Source organism: Hyperolius riggenbachi, chromosome 10 (assembly GCF_040937935.1).
Source record: "Hyperolius riggenbachi isolate aHypRig1 chromosome 10, aHypRig1.pri, whole genome shotgun sequence".
Classification (NCBI taxonomy): Eukaryota; Metazoa; Chordata; class Amphibia; order Anura; family Hyperoliidae; genus Hyperolius; species Hyperolius riggenbachi.
The window spans coordinates 202,511,503-202,535,885 of record NC_090655.1 but is presented as its reverse complement, the minus strand read 5'-3'; the positions used below and the strand labels follow the sequence as shown (position 1 = coordinate 202,535,885).

General features: G+C 44.7%; 1 protein-coding gene across 1 annotated transcript in view; it reads left to right on the top strand.

The window, feature by feature from the left end:
• The first annotated feature begins 3,041 nt into the window (after positions 1-3,041).
• LOC137536203 (membrane-spanning 4-domains subfamily A member 8-like) overlaps positions 3,042-24,383 on the top strand; it is a 36,431-nt gene continuing 15,089 nt past the window's right edge. The window contains exons 1-5 of the mRNA XM_068258301.1: positions 3,042-3,364; positions 5,758-5,871; positions 7,461-7,517; positions 12,632-12,760; positions 23,430-23,552. Coding sequence (XP_068114402.1) covers positions 3,047-3,364; positions 5,758-5,871; positions 7,461-7,517; positions 12,632-12,760; positions 23,430-23,552 — 741 coding nt within the window. The 5' untranslated portion in view covers positions 3,042-3,046. The remainder of the gene's footprint in view (positions 3,365-5,757; positions 5,872-7,460; positions 7,518-12,631; positions 12,761-23,429; positions 23,553-24,383) is intronic.

Sequence of the window (24,383 nt, the reverse complement as noted above, 5' to 3'; positions counted from 1 at the left end):
AGGCTTCAGCCTATCAGACGGCAGCGATCCCCGGCCAATCAGAGGCCGGGGATCGACGATCTCCTTTACGGCGCTGCTGTGACAGCAGTGCCGTATGATGTAAACACTGGGGATTTCTTCCCCGGGTGTTTACATTTAGCCTGCGAGCCACGATCAGAGGCTCGCAGGCTGTTCACGGAGCCCCCTGCCGTGAACTGAGCGACCGTTTCCATGGAAATCCACTTGGCGTTAGCTGGTCGTTAAGTGGTTAAGTCTGTCTCTTGTGCTCCTGTTGTTCTCTTTCTCAAATAGCACCCACTAGGAAATCAGGTATACAGTGTTATTTGAAAGCTAACTAAGGGCCCGTTTCCATTATATGCAGTGCGATGCTGCTACATAGCCAGGACTTGACGCCAGTCGGCGTTGGGCGGTCCTGGGGGAGTCACCGCATTCAAGCCCACTGGCATGATGCGGCCAGTTGGTAGTTAAAAATGCTTGCAGCAATCAACAGTGATAAAAAGGTACACAATACTTATCGGACACAGGCAGCAGTATGGAGGGGAGGAGGATGGTCGACGATCGTTTCGCCCAGCGGGCTTTCTCAAGACCGCAGCGCGAATCATGAATGATCAGTGCTGTCACGAACACCACGATCATTCAATGAGAACAAGTAAAAAAAAAATCCTTTACTTTGTGTTGTTTTGCTTAAAATGCTTTAGCAGGTGACATCTAATGGCCACATTTAATATTACAGCATTGCAAAAAGAAAAGAATAAAAACCCCTCAACCCTTTTGTTCCCTAGCCTGCCCTCATAGTTACCAAAATAAATAACTTATAATTGTAAAACAAAATATTTTCAGAATTTGAAAGGGAATACACAAATTGTTACATTAGGGTCTTAACTTTTTGTACAGGTATGTCATAACATAAGGGTATATTATAGCTATTTTTTTTAAATAAGGGCTTGTAATTATTGATACAATACAACAATTATTGATACAGTACAATAAGAAATACAAAGTCACAAGATACACCTTTATTTTTAAATAAAGTGTCACCATACATTGTACTAGAGACACAATTTAAACATTATAATAACTGGGATAAATGGGCAAATAAAATGTGTGGGTTTTATTTACAGTCGCAAGTTAAAAAAAAACTACTACTAAAACAACTATAATGCCTGAAAAGTGCAATATAATGCATTTTTTAATTATTGTTATTCTTATTCTACAGCCTATTAAACACCGCAATGACCACTCTTATCAGTTCCATGTAGTATGAGAGCTTACATGCACAATCTATTTATAGTATTCAAAATATGTATTTCATACAGCATGGAAGTGGTAAAATTGGATGGTCATTGGTAGTGTTGGGCGAACAGTGTTCGCCACTGTTCGGGGTTCTGCAGAACATCACCCTGTTCGGGTGATGTTCGCGTTCGGCCGAACACCTGATGGTGTTCGGCCTTTTAAGTTCGGGTTCGCCCCGAACTTCTAATGGCCGCCGAACAGGGCCGAACAGGGCCCCTGTTCGGCCGAACAGGGCCCTGTTCGGCCGAATACTGCCCCCCTATGGGGTCGCAGGCATAAGGGGGGAGCATGCCCCGATCGCGGGAGGGGGTCGGAAATTCCCCCCACCCCCTCCGCTAGCGCTCCCCCCTCTGCCCGCTTCCCCATTCAAAAGTTTAAGCAAAGTACCTGTAGTGGATGGCCTGGCAGTGGGCGGCACTGTGGAGTGAGGAGGAGGAGTCCGGAGAGTGACAAGTTGAGGGAGGCCGGGCAGCGGGCGTGAGGTCAGAGAAAGGGTGGAAGTACCACAAGGGTACTTCCGCTGAACCGCCCGCTGCCCGGCCTCCCTCAACTCGTCACTCTCCGGACTCCTCCTCCTCACTCCACAGTGCCGCCCACTGCCAGGCCATCCACTACAGGTACTTTGCTTAAACTTTTGAATGGGGAAGCGGGCAGAGGGGGGAGCGCTAGCGGAGGGGGTGGGGGGAATTTCCGACCCCCCCCGCGATCGGGGCATGCTCCCCCCTTATGCCTGCGACCCCATATGGCCCCCAAAAGCTGGATGTTCGGAAAGTTCGGGGTTCGGCCCGAACATGCCGAACATCTCGGCCATGTTCGGCGAACTTTCCCGAACCCGAACATCCAGGTGTTCGCCCATCACTAGTCATTGGCCAATGAAATCCAATTTTATTGGCCAATATTATGACTTCCATGTAGCATGAGAACTTACCTACACAATGTTCATAGTATTCAAGATCGGTTGACCAATCATTTACCAGTCAAAATTGGAAGTGTGTACAAGCCTTAAGTAATTGCTCTTTACACCTACCTTTCAGGCGAATTACATTATTTATGTGCAGTAGTTCCATAATTAAGACCATTGACAAAAAAAAAATCTCCTTTAAATATTACCTTAGGGCAAACATAAAAACAAAATTGGGGGGAGCAGGCATGTGTAGTGGACTTTCCTAATGCCCACCGCTCCACCCGTTCTCCTCCATCCGCCTCTCTGTTACTCTGCACCAACCCCGAATGTACTCCCTGGTCGGGAGGGTCTGTGCGGACTGCGCAGATGCTGCCCAATGAAGCGCCTCACTGATTGTGCACCTGCAGCTGGGAGAGCTCTGCACATGCCTGTAGTAGTGCGTATGCGCAGAGCGCTCCAGCTCGATATCATTAAGGACCCACATTACCGGGCAGCGCCTGCACAGTCTGCACTGACTCTCCTGACCAGGAGGTAAGTTTGTGGGGTGCAGAGTAACGGATGGGGATGGAGGAGAATAGGGGGGGAGCAGAGGACAGGAGGATTGAGGAGAACCCACTACACGTGCTTACTCGCCCCCCCTTTTAAATTTATATTTGCGCTGGGGTATCTTTTGGGAATAGCATCTCACACTTCATAAAGCTTTGATCTAACAAGCTGAAACAAAGCTCTCACAGCCCAATTATTAGGGTAATTATGTTCTAATAACCTGTAGTGCAGTGTAATAGTATTGTTTTATTTTTTATTTCTTAGCTATTTCCATTTCTCTTTTTGATGCAGTAGCTCTTCAGTATGTCGGCCCCTGATAAACCAGCTGGTATACCCAACTATGGCTTTGTTCAAACTCCAGTGGTTCACCCTCAACAGCCAAATTTTCCCATGACTGTTCAATGGAATGCCAATCCAATGGCTACCGGCCCAAATGGATATCCAGGATCTCCGATGTGGAATGTGCAACCTCCTGCATCCAGTATAATCCTCCCGAATGGTGGTCAGTGGAACATCCAGCCTGCTCCTCCAGCATATGTCACTACTCCCATTGTGCCTCAGAATCCACAGCTGGCAGCCGCACACCAGATATTTCTGAAAGGGAAACCATATGCTCTAGGGGTGAGTGTAGTTAATAATGTTATATTTGTCTTCAGAGAAAGACTACAGTTGGCTATACATATGAACCAGGCGATGCAACCAACCTGAACATTGTTTTGTGACAGACAAAACGAGGGCACTGAGAGCGCAATATAGTGTAGTATGTATTGGTAAGGAGGTAATTAGTTAAGCAAGTATCATTATACTCACAAACGTGGGTTACCACTGAGGCAACCACTGTAAAGGCAGGTGGGAAGATTAGACCTGTTCCCACACAGGATTAAGAAGTCACTTTCTGTAGACTGGAAGAAGAGGGTGGGGTAAAACATCCCTCCACTAGGGCTGGACTTAAACAAGATAAAGAACAGAGGCACCAGCAGAATAAAAACAGCTGAAAGTCTTAAAACTAGGAGAGGTAGTGCTGGACTTACCTACTCCAAAGGACATGCCATAAACGTAGTGACGTTAGAACAAAGAAAATGTATTTATACAATCCACATAAATTTGCAATGCGTTTTGCAGGTTTGACCCTGCTTCATCAGACAGTAGAAAGGAGTATACAGCTGTTAAAAAGAGACAATGGACTTAGATGCTGTGACAATTCAATATACAGAAAATCGTTGACAGGGTATTGTGAAAGCAAATTGAAATAAAATAAAATAAAGAGCACATGGGTCATAAGGGCTATTTATGGGGGTTGAATATGGGGGGGGGGGAGTAAGTATTGGTGTAAGGAACAGAAGAAAAAGATGGGGGGGGGTTGTGTTTCTGCTTGAAACTTTTTGCGTAAAGTAAGGGTTAATGCACTAAGGAGCTATGTGCAAGGTAGTGGGGACAGGGATGGCTGGGGTAAATACTGGTAAAAATTAGTAAAAATAGTAGAGTAAAAACTATGTGTGTTGTAGTGAGGGCAGGGGTGGGAAGAGTATTTTTTGTCATGTAAAAAGTGGCATATGGCACATGGGGATCAAAAGCGGATCGTGGTGGAAATAAATGGTGAAGAGTGTGCTTAGTGGGCAACAAAAGGAGGAGCAAAAGAACAAATTCTTTCCAAATCTTACCTAACACCTTCCAGGTTCGTGTTGAGCGCCCCTGTACCATTAAGGTACTGCTGTGCACTTTAAATAGGTACCCGGCAGCCAGCTGGCCAATGGGGAAAGCCGCTTGTCATAGTGCGGGGCCGAGATGCTGTTTGGCGTGAGCTGCGCCTGGTTCTGACATCATGCGCATTACAGGTAGATGATGAGAGCCATTTTTATTAAGTGTGAGGGCATGTAATCCTAATGTATTATGATTGAACGGCGATGTGTGCACTGTGCAGCGGCGCTTTAGGATAAAAGGAGAAGGGGGGAGGGGTCCTGGAAATATGCCTGAGGAGGGCTGTTTACTGTAGGGAAAGAAAATTATAAAAAATAATAAAAAGTTACTTTTTACAGTGCATAGGCGTGAAACATAAGCGGGGGAGACTGGGAGTTATAATAAAGAAGATCCAGGGCATCAGAAATATTTTATGATGATCAAGGGTTAAAAAAAGTACCTGAAAAATGATGTGTAAGAAAGAAAGGTCTTTGTATAAGGCCTGTACAGAGAACATTGCAGTAGTCCAACAATGATGAAGTGATGGCATGAACTAGGATTGGAAGATCTGCTGGAGGTATGAGGTGCTTAATTATTGCAATATTCCTTATGCTGGGCATACACGGTGCGATCCGGTGGCTCGATTAGCCGCCGGATCGACTCCCGCCGCGTCCCCGCGCGTCCGCTCCTGCGCCCGAATCGATTGCCGCTCGTCCCCGCCGGCGCTGCTTATCTTCCACTCGATTTCCCGCCATTGTCCACCCGCGGGGATCGATCCATTTGTGATCGGACCTGTTGGATATTATCAATCGAGCCCATCAGCAGCTCAATTGATAAGAAAGAAACACACCGTGTATTAGGTGAAAGAAGAAATGTTTCACAACAGCTGAGATTTGATACATGAAGCTTAATTCCCCATCAATCAGTACATCCAGGCTGCGCACAAAGTCTGAGTTTATAATGTGTGAGCTCCCTATCCTTAGTGATGCTGGCTGAGACTGGAGCTGCTTTGCTGTCGAGTGCTGACCTTTGATAACAAGAACCTCAGTTTTGTCAGGATTTAGCCAGTTATCATTCATCCACTCCTGAAGCTCAGCTAAGCACAAGCTATGCACATATGCAATCCTGAAGGTTGCAGGAGCAGTGCCGAAGAGCTAAAAGGATATGTAGCTTCCATGGAGGTGGGTGCAGGGATGATGGGATGAGTGAGGACTTCCCTCTATATAGGAAGTCTGGGAGGCTTCAGACATCCTAAGAAGCAAATTTATGTTTGATGTAAAAGGTGCTTCATTAATCTTGAAACTGGAACCTAACATTTAATTTCCTTACGTCTTCAGATTGTGCTGATTGTGATGTCCATCCTGCAAATTGGCTTTGCCATTGCATTGTCTTTTCTTGTCTACCCCTCCGTCTCCTTCATCAGTGGTATCTATTTTTGGGGACCATTGTTTGTAAGTATGGAAATTGCATTACCATTTCAGAATTAATTACTGCACATTAATGACATTCTTTCAAACATTTTGCAGGGTTGCTTGTGATTTCTAGTTATGCCCAAGTGGGGGATGATGAGTGGCACATAACTAAGGGGTGATGACATCATTGGTTGAAGTAGCAGAAATATTACTCAAAGGAGCAGAACCAGGAGCTGTGGACATCAGCACAGCAGCAAAAGTCTGGCCTCATAGAAGCAGCAAGGATGGAAGTCCAATTGCTAGGTCACAGCATGACCTCAGATAACATCAGTGCCACCCATAAATGTAAATATAAGTACTAACTAACATTAGGCCAAGGCAGCAGGACTTTAGGTTGTGGATGTCAGTACAGATGGCCCAAATAGTTTGCCGGCAAGCACTATTCGGTGAAAATCGCCGAAGATGTCCTAATTGGCCTCATAAATGCCACACATCAATCTGAGGATAACTAGCTGGAGCATTAAACCAAGGCATCTGCAGCTGACCGTGTTACGATGTTTGTAAACGTCAGCAGCAGTAAGGGTTAACAGAAGCAGTTGGTAATGTCACATTTCTGGCATCAGTCAGTTACATCAGCGGTGGGTCAATAATATATGCTAGCAACCCATTTCTTTTTCATTTTTTTTTTTTTTATAATTTTTATTTGGAGGTATAAAGAAAATATAACAGACAGTACTTGGCTATACATCAGACGACTTGACAGCGGATTGACCATACAATTTGATAATTATAATCGAACTGGATGAAAATCAGTGCCGCCAAGTGCATGCCCGACCGCCAATGTGACAAATTTTGTGCCAAAAATTGGTCACATTCTCGATCGCGAATGCTGCTCGATCGGGCGCTTGTCGGTAACGTGCAATTTCCTGATGATCAACGAGTGTGACGAAACCCCCGATGCTGTCCCCCCTAATGTAAATGTTCAGCCCCCCCCCCTGAAAAGGATACATTACCTGTCTGCAGCCTGCGCTTGTCCCTCTGCTGGCTTCCAGGCGCATTCCCCTCTCCATACACACATGCCCCACTTGGTTTCCTAGTAAAGGCACGCATGTGATGTCATACACATGCGCCCCTACTAGAAAACCATGTGGGGACTGCGTGTATGGAGAGGAGATATCCTGGAGGCAGCGGGGGACAAGCACAGGACAAGCACAGGCCAAGGACAGGTAATGAATCCTTTACACGGTGCACCGGAGGGACATTTACTTTAGGGGGCACAGCATTGGGGGCAGTTTAACTGCTGATTTATTAATCTTTCAGGGGCTCAGACACACTACAGGCACTTTTTTTGAACACTTGTGATTGATTCACTTTTTAAAAATCGCTCCCATTCACTTTCATTAAAATTGCTGGAAAAAATCACGTAAAATTTACAGCGATCGCGTACGTTTTCTGAGCCCTATCAATGGTTTGATATATTCAAGCTGATGGTTGCATATTCCAAGAAAGAGTTGAAATATAACATATTCTTCAATGACCTTTTGCTCAAAAACACGATAGTAACTTAGACCGATTTGAAAATTTTGAAATTACTGTTACAGCTAACAAATATATGTATTTTTTAACAGTATATCATTGCTGGATCTTTGTCAATTTGTGGCCATAAAACTCCTGACATCTGTAAGGTGAGATAATTCAAGAAATGACTTTGTTTGCAGGAAATTGATTGATCTTTAAAATGTATTGAACTGAAGATGTGACTTTGTTTTATCGATTAAAGTGGATCCGAGATAACCTTTTACTCATTGCATAATTGTGTTCCTTTCATATAGTTTATAGGGCATTCCTCAAGCCAAATACTTTTTTGTTTTGTTTTAATACTCTAATTCCCTATAAACTAAACAAGCCTCGCCCACAGCTTTTCACAGTGCCTTGGCACTCTCAGATCCATGTAGCAAGGGCTTATAGGAGCTCAGTCTGGGCAGGAGGAGGAGGAGGTTACCTGCCATTTATTTCAGAGGCAGAAGGAAGGAGGGAGGAGGAGAGGGGACTGAATTTACACACAGACAAGCTGATAGCATCTCCAGCCCTCAGCCTGTGACAATGTGACAAACAGAACATGGCTGCCTTCATTGTATCACAGGAATAAATAATCATAAACTGTTGAAGCTGTTTGCAGATAGATATGCTGTGTAAACTATAGATATATAGACAAGTTACTTGTTAGTTAGTTTTTCATCTCGGATCCACTTTAAGAAGTAGCTTTGGCAGGAAATGCACTTGACCTTGTCATTTTAAGGGCATTTCCCAGTACTCTTAGATTGCATTTGTGTTTTCCGCATAATTTTTTGGGGATAGCAGTAAAAAGAAAAACCTTTCTGAGAACAATTACCGCAAATGCTCGCATATAAGTCAGATTCTTGGGACAAAAAAAGTGTCCCGAAACTTGGGGGGGGGGGGGGGGGTTTGAGTTGGTGTATACGTGAGTAGCGATGGGCTTGAAGGAGGAAGTGCGCGGTAGTGAGTCTTGCAACGCGTTCTTTAGGATGCGTGCATGACGTTTGGAATGCATAGAAGACACCAGACTTATGGGTAAGTAACCCCCTCTCTCCCAGCTGCCCACCTGAGGCAATTATGCCATATTTTAATCACGAATTCGAGTGGCATAGCTGTATGTGAGTCATGTGTGGGGGTGTGTGGAGTTAGTTAGCTCTCCTCATTCCTGGCAGCGTTTCCTGTACAGCTCTACTTGCTAGATTTCCAGGTTTCAGTTTCTTCTTGTCCCTGGGAGCTACTTCTGTTCCCCTTGCTGTTCTGTACTCGGCCACTAGATGTCAGCCACGGGTACAAAGCTGCAAGGGTGACGAGAAGCCTGGATCTGCAGCAAGTACAGAGCAGCAAGGGAAGACGGTAAGTTGGCTCCATGAGGAGAGGTAGCTATATGTACACTTCACAGCACTCTGCATCACATACGCTCTGCTGAACATACAGTGCTGCCCATAATTATTCATACCCCTGGCAAATTTTGACTTAAAGTTACTTTTATTCAACTAGGAAATAGGAATACATTTTTTGATGGGAAATGACATAGGTGTCTCCCAAAATATAATAAGACGATGTACAAGAGGCATTATTGTGGGAAATAAAAATTCTCAGCTTTCATTTACATTTGGGCAAAAAGTGTCTAGTCCAAAAATTATTCATACCCTTCCCAAATTGTTACAGTCTGTGGGAAAATCTAAAGTTCTATACCATTCCAAATAGTCCAAGCTGTTCTAAAGCATTCTAATTACCCTGATTAATTGGGAACAGCTGTTTTAATCAACTCAACAGGTGAAAAAAGCAGCTCTCTGCAGTTGGTTTGTGGACTGCCATGGTTAAGAATAGGGAGCTCAGTGAGGACCTGCGGCTGTGCATTGTGGCTGCTCACAAGTCAGGAAAGGGCTACAAGGCCATTTCTAAATGTTTTCAAGTTCCAGTGGCCACAGTGCAAATTGTTATTAACAAATACAAGATGTTCCACACTGTGGGAAATCTCAGAGGATGTGGTCGGAAGCCAAAAGGGACACTTGTGCTGGCCAGGAGGATTGTGAGAGAGCTGGAAAAGAATTCAAGGATCACCACCAAGGTCATCCTGGTGAATCTGGGCTCTGCTGGTGGCAATGTCTCAAGGCAGACAATCCAATAGACACTGCACACTGCTGGGTTCCACGGATGCAGAACAAGGAGGATGCCACTTCTCCAGATAAGGCACACACAAGCTCACTTAGCCTTTGCAAATGCTCATCTGGACAAAGAAGAAGACTTCTGGTCTTATGTGTTGTGGTCAGATGAAGCAAAAAGTGAATTGCTTGGTCACAATGATGTTTTCTTCATTAGGTGTAAAAAAGGAGAAGTCTTCAACCCAAAGAACACCATTCCTACTGTCAAACATGGTGGTGGGAACCTAATGCTTTGGGGGTGTTTTTCAGCCAATGGACCAGGGAACCTAATCACAGTAAACTGCACCATGAAAAAAGCAATACATTAGGATTTTCAATGACAACATCAGGCAGTCTGCAGAGAAACTTGGCCTTGGGCACTAGTGGACATTTCAGCATTACAATGACCCAAAACACACAGCAAAAGTGGTGAAGAAATGGTTAGCAGACAACAACATTAACATTTTGGTGTGGCCCAGCCAGAGTTCTGACTTGAATCCAATTAAGAATCTGTGGAGGCACCTAAAGATCAGGGTGAGGGCAAGAAGACCCTCCAACCTGAAAGATTTGGAGATTATGGCTAAGGATGAATGGGCAAAAATACCTGTGGAGACATGCAAAATGCTGGTCTGAGATTATGGGAAGCATTTGATTGCTGTAATAGGCTTTTCTATTTAGTATTAAGAAGGGTATGAATAATTTTGGACTGGACACTTTTTTGCTCAAATGTAAAGCTGAGAAATTTTTTTTTCCGCAATAATTCCTCTTGTACATCGTTTCATTATCTTTTGGGAAACACCTACGTAATTTCCCGTCAAAAAATGACTTGCTGGTTGAATAAAAGTAATTTAACCTCCTTGCCGGTTCAATTCCTCCGGCAAGGAGGCAGCGCAGGAGTTTTTTTTTTTTTTTTTTTAAATCATGTAGCGAGCCGAGGGCTCGCTATATGATAGCCGCTGAGCGGCGGCATCCCCCCACCCACTCCGATCGCCTTCGACGATCAGAGTATGCAGGAAATCCTGTTGAGAATGGGATTTCCTGCAGGGCTTCCCCGGTCGCCATGGCGACGGGGCGGGATGACGTCACCGATGTCATGGACGTCGGGACGTCATGGGGAATCCCGATCCGCCCCTCAACGCTGCCTGGCACTGATTGGCCAGGCAGCACAGGGGTCTGGGGCGGGGGGGAGCGGCTCGGCGCGGCGGATTGCGGCAGATCGGCGGCGATCGGAAGTTACAAGCAGCTAGCAAAGTGCTAGCTGCTTGTAACAAAAAAAAATTATGCAAATCGGCCCAGCGGGGCCTGAGCAATCCTCCTGCGCAGGTTACCCCGAACTGAGTTTGGGATAAACGGCAAGGAGGTTAAGTTAAAATTTGCAGGGGTATGAATAATTATGGGCAGCACTGTACCTAATCTGAACAGCCTATTTGTTTTTTTGAACTGTGTATTTACCAATAAAATTGGCAGTTTTTCTCAATTAGGAGTTCCCTTTTTTACTACACTTGTGTCTGAACCCTAAGACCACTTGAGTTAGAGAGTTGACATTGGCATTTGCTTTTGTAATGCCAATGCACATTGAGGATGACTTTTTATGGGTAACGTGCTGGAACAGCGCGAGTTAACTCTCCTCATGCACACTAATGAAACTAACTCAACTTAACGGGACCCTGAGCAGAGCTTTAAAATGAAAATCAGCACTTACCTGCTGTTTTCTCCAGCCCCTCATTGCCCGCAAGGTCCCTTGTCGTCCTTCAGGTCCCCTCCGTGGTCCCGCTGGCGGCCCCAGTAGCCTGGCAACTTTGGCTGAAGTTGTGCGCATTTGTTACTGGCAGTGTAGCATGAGTTGCTTAGCAATGGCCGTTCCTTGTAAGTAATAATAATAATAATAATAATAATGGCAGTATTTGTATAGCGCCTTTCTCCTGTCGGACTCAAAGCGCTTGTGAGGCAGCAACTAGAGCGCACTCAGTAGGCAGTAGCAGTGTTAAGGAGACTTGCCCAAGAAACTCCTTACTGAAATAGGTGCTGGCTTACTGAACAGGCAGAGCCGAGATTTGAACCCAGGTCTCCTGTGTCAGAGGCAGAGCCCTTAACCATTACACTATCCATCCAGTACCACGTGATAGTGATGTATCGCTACCGCAATACTTCACTAGCATGCCTGCTTCTCCATTAATTAATCCCCGTAATATCATTGAGTCGCGCTACTTTCACTAGCGCACACAGGTGAACCTACTCACACTGTTTCAGTGCGTTACCCATAATGAATCAACCCCATTGTAGGCTGTTCTTCAGCCTCTTCCATCTGGTGGGTTTTACATAAGTTTGGTGAAGGAAGAAACAGTTTGTATTGCATAACTCTGAGGTGGTAGATTCCTGAATGCTTATATACAGTGGAAAAACTACTTAACTAACTACCGCACAGGAGACCTGGGTTCAAATCTCAGCTGAGAAAGCCAGCACCTATTTAGTAAGGAGTACTTGAGCTAGACTGAGCGCGCCCTTGTGGCTGCAGCACTTTGAGTCCGCCAGGACAAAAACACAATATAAATGTTCTGTGTCTTGTCTTTGTATTCACTAGATCTCTGAAGTTCCAGGTTCTAAATATGAATAGGTTCTCTCTAACCCCCAAACCATCTCCTCTCAGTGAACCAACAAGCAAGTTCCTAGCATTCTCCCACCTTTCCGCTGTACCAAATAAATCAATCGAACCATTGATAAAATACACTACCTCTGCAAGCGTCACTCTGCCTCACATCCAACACCATACATCCTTTCCTCCACACTTCGAGACTTATTCCATGATGTGCATCATGTTGAAGCACAGGATACTGTGATATCTTATGTGCAGTGCAGGCAATGCTGTGAATATCTGTAAAAGAATTTTCCAATTCTAGTAAAATTCTAGAGTGATAGGTGAGTAAAGGCAGAATCATTTCGCTATTAGTAGCAGCTTTGCGATAATTGTTGACTACTTATCTCTAGCAATCTACCTATTTGCAATTATTCCTAGTATATACTTATACTTTTCGCCTTTTAATCTTTCCCAATACTTCCCAAATTTATAAATTATTTTATCTTTTTTTTGTATTATGCAGATCAAAGGATCACTTGCCTTAAACATCATATCATCTATCTGCAGCATGCTTGGAATAATTTTGGGTATCATAGATTACTCCGTAATACGGTGTGACGAATATTATCAGTACTGCTCAGATGAACATGGGGTAAGTGCTTTCACTGTTAGCAGCCTGTAGACAAGTAATACAGTTCTAGCCTGTATGTCACTCCAGGAAAGAAGTCCTGTCCACGCACACTAGAGAATATGAACCATGTGGCATATATGATGGATGCTTAATACAGGGAGTCCACGAAACATAAACAACCCGCCGATCGCATTTTGTTGCACACTCACTTTTTGCACTCCCCCGGCTTAGTGTGTTAATGCAGAGTATAGTGCAGCAAAAGCTATGCTCTTGCCTCTCCACTGGAATCCAGTGCTGTGCTTCCATCTGCTTGCCGCTCGGCTTAGTGTCCAGAAACTCCTACTGCATGTAGCGTGATTATATGCGACATGAGGAGAGTGAGGTGCCAGCACTAGAGGGAGCAGGAGACAGACAGGATGGTCGCACAGGCACAGCACTGGACTCTGGCGGGAAGTGCGAGCAAAGCTTATGCTGCGCGGTACTCTGCATTTACACAGGAGGACAGAAGGAGGCACAGGAAGACAGATGGAGTCACAGGAGGAAGCAGCACAAGGTTGACAGAAGGATGAACAAAGGGGAACAGAAGGAGGTCTGGGGGGGGGTGTGGCACAGAGGGACACAGTGGAGGCTGCCTGCAGCTTACACTTTCCAGAGCTTGCGATGTCTGCTCTCCAGGGACCTGTGATGCTGCTCCTCCTCAGGACACCACACAGATGCAGCAGAAGCAGATGATAGAACACCCGTGGAGGATGGGGCTTAGCCAGTGGGTGGAGCTTAGTTTGGGGTGAGGCTTAATCCAGGGGCATGGCGCCCCCTAAAACCAATGGCACTCCAGACAGTGGTCTGGAATGTCTTTGCCTAAAAACAGCCCTGCAGTCAAGCAAAAATGTTTACAGGTTTTTCCAGAAAGGTTTAAGGATCCAATGGGGAATGAAAAGGAGACCAGGAGTCAATGGTACAGTAAGTCTGATTTTTGGGACTCACAACACTGAGATTAATTATATACTCACAAGGTTAGGTTGCAAGCCTGCAACTACCATCTGAGCCTGTTGGGTGACATCAACACAAACTCCACTGTGATGTGTTTCGTGTTCATACCTGCTTCCTCAGGCAAAATAAGTGGAGTATCTGTACATCCAAACCTGCTTTTGAAAATAGACTTTGAGTGCCCGACTACCAGAAGGTAAGTCCACCACTGCCTCCCTTTTAAATGGTTTTTAATGCATTTTACTCGGTTTTGGAGCCTCTGTTTATTGTGTTTATATCTACTACAGTATCTACTCTACTTATGTTTATATCTACTATATATCTATAATTATGTTTATATCTACTGCTATCCACCCCATGTGGAGGGGTGTATCCAGGGCCGGATTTACCATAAGGCACTGTAGGCACTTGCCTACAGGCGCCTGATGATGGAAAGGTGGCTCACTCCCCTCCCAGAGTGCATTCCTCCTTCCCCAGGTACAGTTCTGATGAGATTGTAAATGAGGTTACTCAAACCTCACCCTGCTCTAGAGATCTCCCTTCAGTCTGTGGCACCTCTAGCTACTTAAAGGGGCACTACAGCAAAAAACTGTAAAATGTAAAACATGTGCAAACATATACAAATAAGAAGTAGATTTCTTCCAGAGTAAAATGAGCCATAAATTACTTTTCTCCTATGTTGCTGTCACGGTAGGTAGTAAGTCTGACAGAAGTGACAGGTTTTGGACTAGTCCATCTCTTCATAGGGGATTCTCAGCAAGGCTTTTATTCTTTATAAAGATATCTCCTAAAAATGATTTAAACAATGATGCTGGACAGCTTCCCTGCTCGCTACACTGTTTTTTTGGCAGTTGGACAGGGCAACTGCCATTCACTAAGTGCTTTTAAATATAAATATATCCCTGAGAATCCCCTATAAAGAGATGGACTAGTCCAAAACCTGTCACTTCTGTCAGATTTCTGCAACCTACTGTAAGTGACAGCATTATAGGAGAAAAGTAGTTTATGGCTCATTTTACTTTGGGAAAAAAAGTACTTATTTGTATTTGTTTGCACATATTTTCAGTTCTACAGTTTTTCACTGTAGTGCCCCTTTAATATTGAGGTTACCTCTGGCTACCTAATACTAAGGCGCACCTGTAGATGCAGGTGAAGTAATGGAGAAGTGACAGCTGGGACAGCCAGCACACTTGCAGTGCAGTTTTGGGGGGGGGGGGGCTTGTAGGTTCATGGAGGGTGAAGTCTGAGGTGCCAGGACATCTGTGCCTATAGGCTCCTGTGTTGTAAATCCGGGCCTGGGTGTATCTACAAATATTCTCCAACTGCAGAAAGCTGCTTTTTAACCTGAGCGGGGAAAGGGTCATGATCCTCATCTGTTACTTCAGTGGTGGCCTTTGTGGTAACCCACCCTTTGTGAGTATTACTCTTGCTCGAACCATTTAATTTGATCACAACATATTACACTATATTGGGCTTTCGGTTCTCTCTCACGAATTTTGTCTTACAAGTTTTCACACTCAGGTCAGTTGAACCAAATGCATACACTTTAAAAAACAGCTGCTTCAAATACTGTGCCTTCCTGTGCATAGGCAGACCAAGCAACTCAATGCAAACTCAATGCAAAAATCAAAGAATCACATGTGCATTGGTCACCAGTAAAAGGCAAAATGGTTTTAATCACAAAAGTGTAGCAGAGTATCACAAGTATTGCAAGCACAATACATATACGTCGCCCTTCGTACACTGTGCATACAGTCTGTCCGGTCGACAATTGTTTCACACTATGGCCTCCATTCATAAAGACTTAACAGAGCACGTAGGAAAATGTCAATTCATAAAGACTGTTACTGCATGAAAAGCTGAAATTACCGAGCAGTGAGGCAAATTACCGACTTGTGTGATAAATACCTCAACACATGTTAGTAAATGTCAGTGAATGTCAATTCATAAAGACTACAACATGGGGTTAAAGTGACACTGAAGCAAATAAAAAAATAATGATATAATTAATTGGTTGTGTAGTACGGATAATTACTAGAACATTAGTAGCAAAGAAAATATCATATTTTTAATTTCAATTATATAGTTTTTTGTTTTTTTTATATCATTGCATCATTTTCTAATATTTGCAGTATACACATTACACTCAGCATTCTAAATGTTTTCACAGAGGAGGATAGTGAATGTTTGAACTTTCCTCTGCAGTAAAAAACAAAATACAGTGACAGACACTTGAGATAGTAAGCTTCAGAAGACAGAGCTCTCTGCAACTTTGAAAGTCGAGAGATTAGTGTTTTTTTTGCATAGATAACAACTGGAGTTTTTTAACGCTCCCTGTACAGGAAACAATATTAGACTTTATGTCTCTGCTGCTAATGTTTTATTTCTTATTTGTACTACACATACAAATTCTTATATCATAAGTTTATTTTCACTTCCGATTCCCTTTAAAGAGACACTGAAGCGAGACTAAATAATCTCGCTTCAGGTCTTATATATAGCAGGGGCACGTGTGCCCCTGCTAAAACGCCGCTATCACGCAGCTTAACGGGGGTCCCTTCACCCCCAACCCACCCCCCGCAAAAGTTGGTCGTAAAATGGTAATCTTCTTCCTGGAGGCAGGGCTAACGGCTGCAGCCCTGCCTCCCAGCGCGTCTATCAGACGCGCATCGCCGCCTCTCCCCCGCCCCTCTCAGTGAAGGAAGACTGAGAGGGGCGGGGGAGAGGCGGAGATACGCGTCTGACAGACGCGCATGGGGCAGGGCTGCGGCGGTTAGCCCTGCCCCAACCAGGAAGCGCTCCCCCGCTGCACGGAAGGGGTTTGGGGGGACATGGACCCCCGTTAAGCCGCGCTATAGTGGCGTTTTAGCAGGGGCACGCATGCCCCTGCTAGCTATGAGGTCTGAAGCGAGATCTATTCTCGCTTCAGACTCTCTTTAAGTCCAGAAATATTACTGGCACCTCTGGTGTGGTGTAAACAGTGCAGAGACTGTGCGGGACTGTGGGGAGCCTGCCATGACTCACAGAAGCAAAAGCAGAGAGAGCTATGACTGACAGGAGCAGAGTGTGATGATCTGCTCAGCTGGCTGCACTGCAGACAGCTGTTTGACCATTCCTCTAGTCTGTGGGCTGCAGGTCTCTGGAAGAGAGACCTGTCTTTCCATTGCAAGTTTCTGGTCTGTTCTGCTGCCAAAGAATTTGCATACATTCGTTATGCAAATCCCCTACCTGCCTCCTGTGATGACTGGCAGTATAAAGGTTGGGATTACCCACAGTCCTTTGCTGGTCATTCCTTCAGCGTTTGTAGTAAGGCAGATTCCCTAGTGCAGTTAGGATTGCATATCTGTTTGTTTGTCTGTTGCGATTGTCCTGTCCCGGCGATGGTCGACAGGAAATCGTTCTGTTTGTCTGGGGTGCTAACTGGCACTGCGGTAGTTACTGGTAGCCCCTTCTGATCTGTCTTGTCTGGATCGCAATAGCCTCTAGCGGTAGTGGCTGTGGATCCTTCTGATCTAGTTTCTGGAGTGTAAGCTGGAGCTGCGATCGCTTCTGGCTACCTCGTCTAATCTGTCTTGCCTGGATCACAATAGCCTCTAGCGTTAGTGGCTATGGATCCTTCTGATCTAGTTTCTGGAGTGTAAGCTGGAGCTGCGGTTGCTTCTGGCTACCTCATCTGATCTGTCTTGTTTAGATCGCACTAGCCGCTAGCGTTAGCGGCTGTGGATCTTTCTGATCTGTGTTCCTGCTTGGATCACACTTGCTCTGGCGGAAGAGCGGTGGATCCTTTCTGCCTAGTTCCTGTTTCTCGGTTGTCTGTCTTATCTGATACGGGTGCTTGCTGTAGGCTTGGTGAGGTAACCGTTAAGCAAACGTTCACGTTCTTTGTTTCGTGTTTGTCTGTCGGTGGTTAGTTAGGCGTGCTTGTCTCTGTTGTACTTATCATGCGGAGACCGCGCATAAACGCGTGCACTGTTGCGAATGAGTGCGGTGTTCGCGTTTAGTTAGCGTTTGTTATTTTCTTTATCATTCTCATTATATTATTTGCTGTGCCTTTGCTCCTCTTGTGTTCTGTTCTAGTCTGTCTTGTGTCACTTCTGGCGATCGCCTTCCTCGCGATCGCGTTCCTACTTTTGTTTCTGCTGATGTGTGTTCACCGTCGCAGGGTGGCGACTAGATTGGTGAACACACATTCGTCCTGTCCCTGTGCTCTTTCTCTTTATGGGCTGTTCAGCCCCGCATTGTCTTGATCTGTACAATCCCCATCTGGCATCTGTGGCCGTGCAGCGATTGTACTCGTCTGCACTCCACTGCCCCATCTGCCGGTGGGAATTGCCCTCTGCTGGTGCATTGCACCTAGCCTGGGTTCACCCAATTATACGCTTGTGGAAGGTTTTCACTGTGTCAGTGCGCATCTCGTGCGCTGACCACGAAAACGATTCCGCAAACGTTACACAGAGCCAATAGAAACAGCCCCTGTCTTCTGCAAGTGGCGTTGATCAGATGTTGATAGGTTGCAAAGGTTTCTTAGGTGAAACAAGCTTTTCTACTACCAAGGTAGTGAGCAGAGAGAACTAAACAAAATTGCTTTCCCCTGGAGTCCTTGGGCCGTTTAACCCCTTAGGTTCCTGTTTGAAGATGCAGAGGAGCTAGAGGGAAATAACCTAAGCATGGCATGTGCAATGTCTCCTGGAAATTCTTCTAAGCTGTGACAAATAATTAAAATGTTAAGAAAGACTAATAGACAGATTCAGAGTGAGCAGAGGCAGTATAACAAACGACGTTCTAAAGGGATGTCGGGATGCCTCTTACTATTCTAATGCCCTCACTGCACGGAACAGCTTGTAACAAAACAGAGACAACTCCACACTGCTCTGCTTCTACCGAACAGGTTTTTGTAAATGGGCTTCGGTAAATTACCGAACTTCTACCGCACCTGTGAAAATGTTTATGAATTAACACACAAAAGTCTAAAATACTGAATGCAGTATTTTAACCACCTTACAACCACCTAATGCTGATTGGTGACTGCAAGGTGGCTCCCCGGGCCCATCTAATGCTGATTGGTGTCAAGTCCTGGGCTGGGGGAGTGTTTTGCAGGGGATCGCGCGCGCCAATGCGCGCCTCCCCGCTTAAGTGACGCAACTCAGCTCCGTCAACAGTCTGACAGTGGCGATCACCGCTAGCAGACTGTTAGACGGTGAAACCGCCGTCTATTTACATTGTACAGCGCTGTACTGGGCACAGCCCTGTCACTCGGCTGTCCCCTGGAGAGGCTCCAAAAGCAATCCCCTCTCATAGGCTAATGCCTATGAGAAAGGATCGCTGTGATTGGCCATCGGGGGGATGGAAAAGTAAATAAAAAAATAAGCAATTTTATAAAAAAAAAAAAGTACAAATGATTAATAATAATCAAAAAAAGCCTGCAGTAGCGATCAGAGCCCACCAACATAAACCTCTGTTTATGGGCAGAAAAGGGGGTGGGGCGGTTTGTGTGTTGCATTGTATGGCTCTGCAGCAAGCTATTAAAGCTGCAGGGCACTGAATTGTAAAAAAATAGCCTGGTCACTATTAGGGTGTATGCCTATGGTCCTTAAGAAGTTCATGTTTAAATAGATTTTTTTTACACAGCCTTTTATGCCATGGAGCTTTACACTGGACCCTGAAGATGCACACATAGGCCTATGTGTGCATCTTCAGGGTCCAGTGTAAAGCTCCATGGCGGGGAAAGGCTTCTCTCATTTTTAAAGCTACAGGGTGGGCCATTTATATGGATACACCTTAATATGGCCATTTATAGAGATACACCATTTTATGTGAATGGTGAAGTTAACAAACAAAACCACTGCTATTGGTTTGACACCAACCCACATTAGATATATCCCCCCAAGACTGCTGGAACAAAAACATTGATGGTATGGTGTGGTATATGGGGTGTATCCATATAACTGGCCCACCCTGTATTTTTAAAGTGTTTTATTAAACGAGGCGCCTCCGAAATAGTTTGCTTACAAACAAGAAATGCTCAGCTCACAGGGTATAAACAGAAAATGAATGTAGTCTGGGAGGATATAATTATGGTTCATGTCAAATATGAGTGCTTTGAAGGAAAGCTGAGGTGAAAGGGATATAGAGGCTAACACCTATGTGTTTCCTTTTAAAGTAGACCTGAGCTTAGAACTGTCTCTCTGTTCTAAAAGATACGCAACAGCATAATAAACTTTAAAGCAGACATTTCTTTGTCGCAGCTGATACTAATCCTGAAATACATCTGCACTGTTTCTTCTTCCTGCTTTCATGGAAGACATATTGTTAACATCCTGTGATTTCAAATGAACTTATCTGCCTGATCTGCCATGGCAGTCAGGTGACACAGGAGAGAGATCAAATTATAACTTGTGATTAGACACAAGTGAGGGGGGATAGGGCAGGCTAAACTCTCTAAATACATACAGGGTGCATGTCTATTTTCCTTTTGTCCTGTGCAAGAGTTCAGGTCCACTTTTACCAATGGAAATGGTCTGGCTGTCCTGCTGATCCTCTGTTTAGTGTCTATGGCTAAAATATTTTGAAGCTACCAAGCAGATAAGGTGCTCTGACTGAAGTCTGACCAGATTAGCTACATGCTTGTTTTAGATGTGTGATTCAGGCACTACCAATGCCAGGAATATCAACAGGACTGCCAGGCAACTGATAATGTTTAAAAGGAAATAAATACGGTAGCCTATATATACCTCTCATTTCAGGTTCCCTTTAAAGGGAACCAGAGACGAAGCACCCGTGTGTATTTTACCATATATATCAGTAAGAACATTAGAGAAAACACTTACCATGCTCTCTGTTTCATCCTCACTGCTAAAAGTGTCTGTTATCAGCTGTGATAAGAATCCCGGACTGAGCATTCAGTCTGGCTTTGCAGGGAATAATTATAGCTGAGTCATTATAGCAGAGCCACAAGGGGGCAGGCTTGGGCTTGAAAAGACACCAGAGAAGACAGACTCAGCTATAATCTTTCTGAGTGCTCAGTCCGGGATTCTTATCAGAGGTGATCACAGTCAGATTAAACAGAGAACAATGAAACAAAGAGCAGATTAGGTGTTTACTGTCATGTTCCCACTGATTTATAAGGTAAAATACAAGAGGGTGCTTCATCTCTGGTTCTCTTTAAAGCAAGATTAGAGCATAAGCAAAAATCCAGTTTTTCAGTGCAAATGAAATGCATTAGTTGATAAGAATAATCTGGATGAGATATTCATTATATCTGAATTCTAATGTGCCAAAAAAGTCTAATGCTAAAACTGTATGTGTATGATTTGAACCACTTATGACATCAGGGGGTAAGGTCATGTGATCCCTGAACCAATTGGTGCTATTTTAACCTCAATGGTTAAAAAAAAGTAAAAAAAAGTAAATAAAAAAGTAAATAAGGGCTGGTTCAGACGGACGTCTGCGTGGCGTCGCGTCTGGGGGCGTTGCGGCGGCTGCGCGGTCAGGCTTTCAGTAGCCTTCGGTCGCGTTCCGATGCGTCGCGGTTTTTTTCCCCCTAGGGGAACATTAGCCGTCGCGGTTGGCCGCTCCCTAGAAGCTACATGTCGCTTCCAGGGGCAGCTCGAACGCGAACGAAAATCGGGACCCGAACGCCGCATTCGGGTAAAAGCGTGCAAAAGCTCGGTGTAAACGCTCCCATTCATTTGAATGGCGACGTTCCGACGTTCCGAACGCTTGCGGTAAACGCTCCGCAAGCGTCCGTCTGAAACAGCCCTAAAAAAGTTTTCATTACTGCCGGGCTAGATCGTGAGCATGCAAAGATGAGCTCCTGAGTGCCTGTGGCAGCAGTGATTGGTGCAAGGGATCAAGTGATCCTTGACTTTAATCAGTGTTGTTTCAGCCCCTCAATGATCACTAGTTACAGCTAGTAACAGGATTTACCATAAGACACTGTAGGCACATGCCTAGTCTACAGGCGCCTTATGTGGGACAGGCGCTCCCCTCCTCCAATTACCACCCTCTGCCTCCCTTCCGCTTTTCTCCCTTCCCTGCACAATCTCGCAGCCAGCCGCCGCTTCGCTTCCACCCCACTTCCCCTTCAGGTGTGAGTACATCAGGGAAGCAGGGGCAGAAGGAGAAGAAGACCAGGAAGAAGTTGTTCTGGCGGAGGGGGATTCATCAGCAGCTTCAGAAATTTATCCTATCACAGGGAGCAGAAGTCCGCCTAGACCCCAGCCAAAGACAAAGCCTCCCCCTGCCGACAGGTATACCCCCACAGTCAGGGGCATAGCTAGAAATCACTGTGCCCCCCCCTGCAACACTTTGGATGGGGCCCCCTCCCCCTGCACACTGAATAGGGACTGTCTACAAATCTTTGTCTACAAAACTTTGTATGATTCGTTATCAGTGGTTGAGCAGATGCAGTCATTAGAGCAATTGTGCAGAGAGCAGAACGTTTTTTCTCTCCTTGCCCTTAGTTGTCAGTCTCTCAGGATGAGGCCCCTTGTTGCTTCTGGGCCTCCTGTGGCTGCATCCCTTGCAGGGTCTATTGTTACACCCCTGCCCGCAGTGACAGCAACTGGTCTTGTCCTCTGTGCCCTCCACGTTTGGAGGAAGCACTTACAGTCCCAGGCCAGCCTGAAGAAAAACAGGAACACTGCTTTATATACAGGAGGGGAGGGCAGAGCCTCCCCTCCTATGATTGGTTGCTAGGGCCTACACTGGGGGCCTCTGATTGGCCCAGTGATGTAATTTCCCCAATCATGGATTTCTGACCATGATCACGGCCGTGATCACGAGTTGCATTTCCGTAATATAGGCCAAATCCGTGTTTGAAATCCGGGATCGCGGTCCAATCACGGATTTCAATCGCGATGTCGGATTCAGGAAAAAGGGCTCGTGATCACGAGGCCGTGGAGCGCAACACTGATTATAATGAAGAAGCAAAGGTGATGATGATAAAGAAGTCAAAGTAGCACCGCAACCCTGGCTAATGGGCACATGTTACTCATTCTCCACCAATATAAACCTAGTCAATTTTTACATGGGATTGTAGAATTTTATTTCTTCTATAAGGTGCTAAGAGTTTTTGGTGTGCTTTTCAGGTTGGGTAAAGTGTTCTACTCTATGCTATTGCTTACGTATTGAAAGACATCATGGGCCCGATGCAATTCACCTTCTCTCCTAAGTTTTCTTCTAGGATAACATTTCTCATCTTTTGTTTAATATAACTTTTCAGCACTCTGTATTTGAAGAAGTACCAAAAAGTAGGTGAAGAGCACAGTCAAAATGATTCACAGAACTTGGAAGCATTGGACCAATCAAAGAATGCCAAATGTTTCTGCAAATATCAGATCATTCCAGTCATTTTAGATCAATCACAAGACTTAGTGTTTCCAATTTTTCTTTTTGATTCTCTGATGCAAAAAAAAAAAAAGACTAATAAAAAGTTCCTCTAAAGTCAGAAATCATAAAAACGGAAAATCGGAAAAAACGGAAATCTAAAAAATATGGAAAATCTGAATTTTTGCAAATCGGAAATGAGCATTTCTGACCATCCCTCAAGCTGATGGCTTGAATGGCATTATATTTATAGGATGTGAAAAATATCACCCAGGTAAAAAAACGTAGGAGAAAAGTGAATTGGATTTTGCCCATGATCTTTATTGCTATCACAATACAGATAGTTATTAAACTGTGATTATCTTTTCTTTTGCAGTCTGCCGGATTCACTGTTATCTCCTTCCTTCTTGTCATGAACCTCCTTGTGTTTTGTATCTCGGTTTCTGTGTCGGTATTTGGATGCCGCGCTGTGGAAAAGAGTCCATCAACTGCTGCTCCGGTAAGAGTATAAGAAAGGAGATCTTGAGATCTCAAAACTTTTAAAGGCTAAGTAAACCATTTGTGATTAAATTAAATTATATATATGGTGGGATTTTCTTCAGCATTGCCCATAGAAGGCACCTTCTGTAAAACTTAGTAGATGAAATAGATTCCCCAACTCCTTGCAAGGGAAGAGACACTCAGGGCCGGGCCGAGGCATAGGCTGGAGAGGCTCCAGCCTCAGGGTGCAGTGTAGGAGGGGGAGCACAATTCATTTAGCTGTCATTCCTAATTGTGTTTGAAGCAGAAAGAAATAAGAAAAGGAGATACATGGAAGTGACTACAAGCCAGATAACTAGAGATTAAGTTGTTGGGGGCCCTGGGGTGCCTCTTAGTCTAATAGCAATCAGAGTGTGACGGCTGGGGTGGGAGGGATGGAATGGCGCACTTTGGTGTCTCAGCCTTGGGTGCTGGAGGACCTTGTCCCGGCTCTGGAGACAGTTAATGTAGGTGTAAATCTTGTATGTCTATAACAGAGCTAAATTTAAAAACTGAAGGTATGGACCATGTTATGGAGCTACCCAAGCAACCAGCAGGTGACCACTTTTGCATCAAGTACCGAGAGGACTACATACCAGACTAGTACAAAAATAATATTTACTTTCAGTAGTGTATATACAAAAAAAAAGGTGACCAGTAGTGATGAGCACGAATTTCGAATAATCATAATTTTGCATCAATTATAATCAATTTTGCTTGTAACCGTAATCATAATTTTCACGATTAAACGTTATTTTGCGCCAACTTTAGAGGTTAAAAGCAAAGCCCTCATACAAAATTGATATGTATG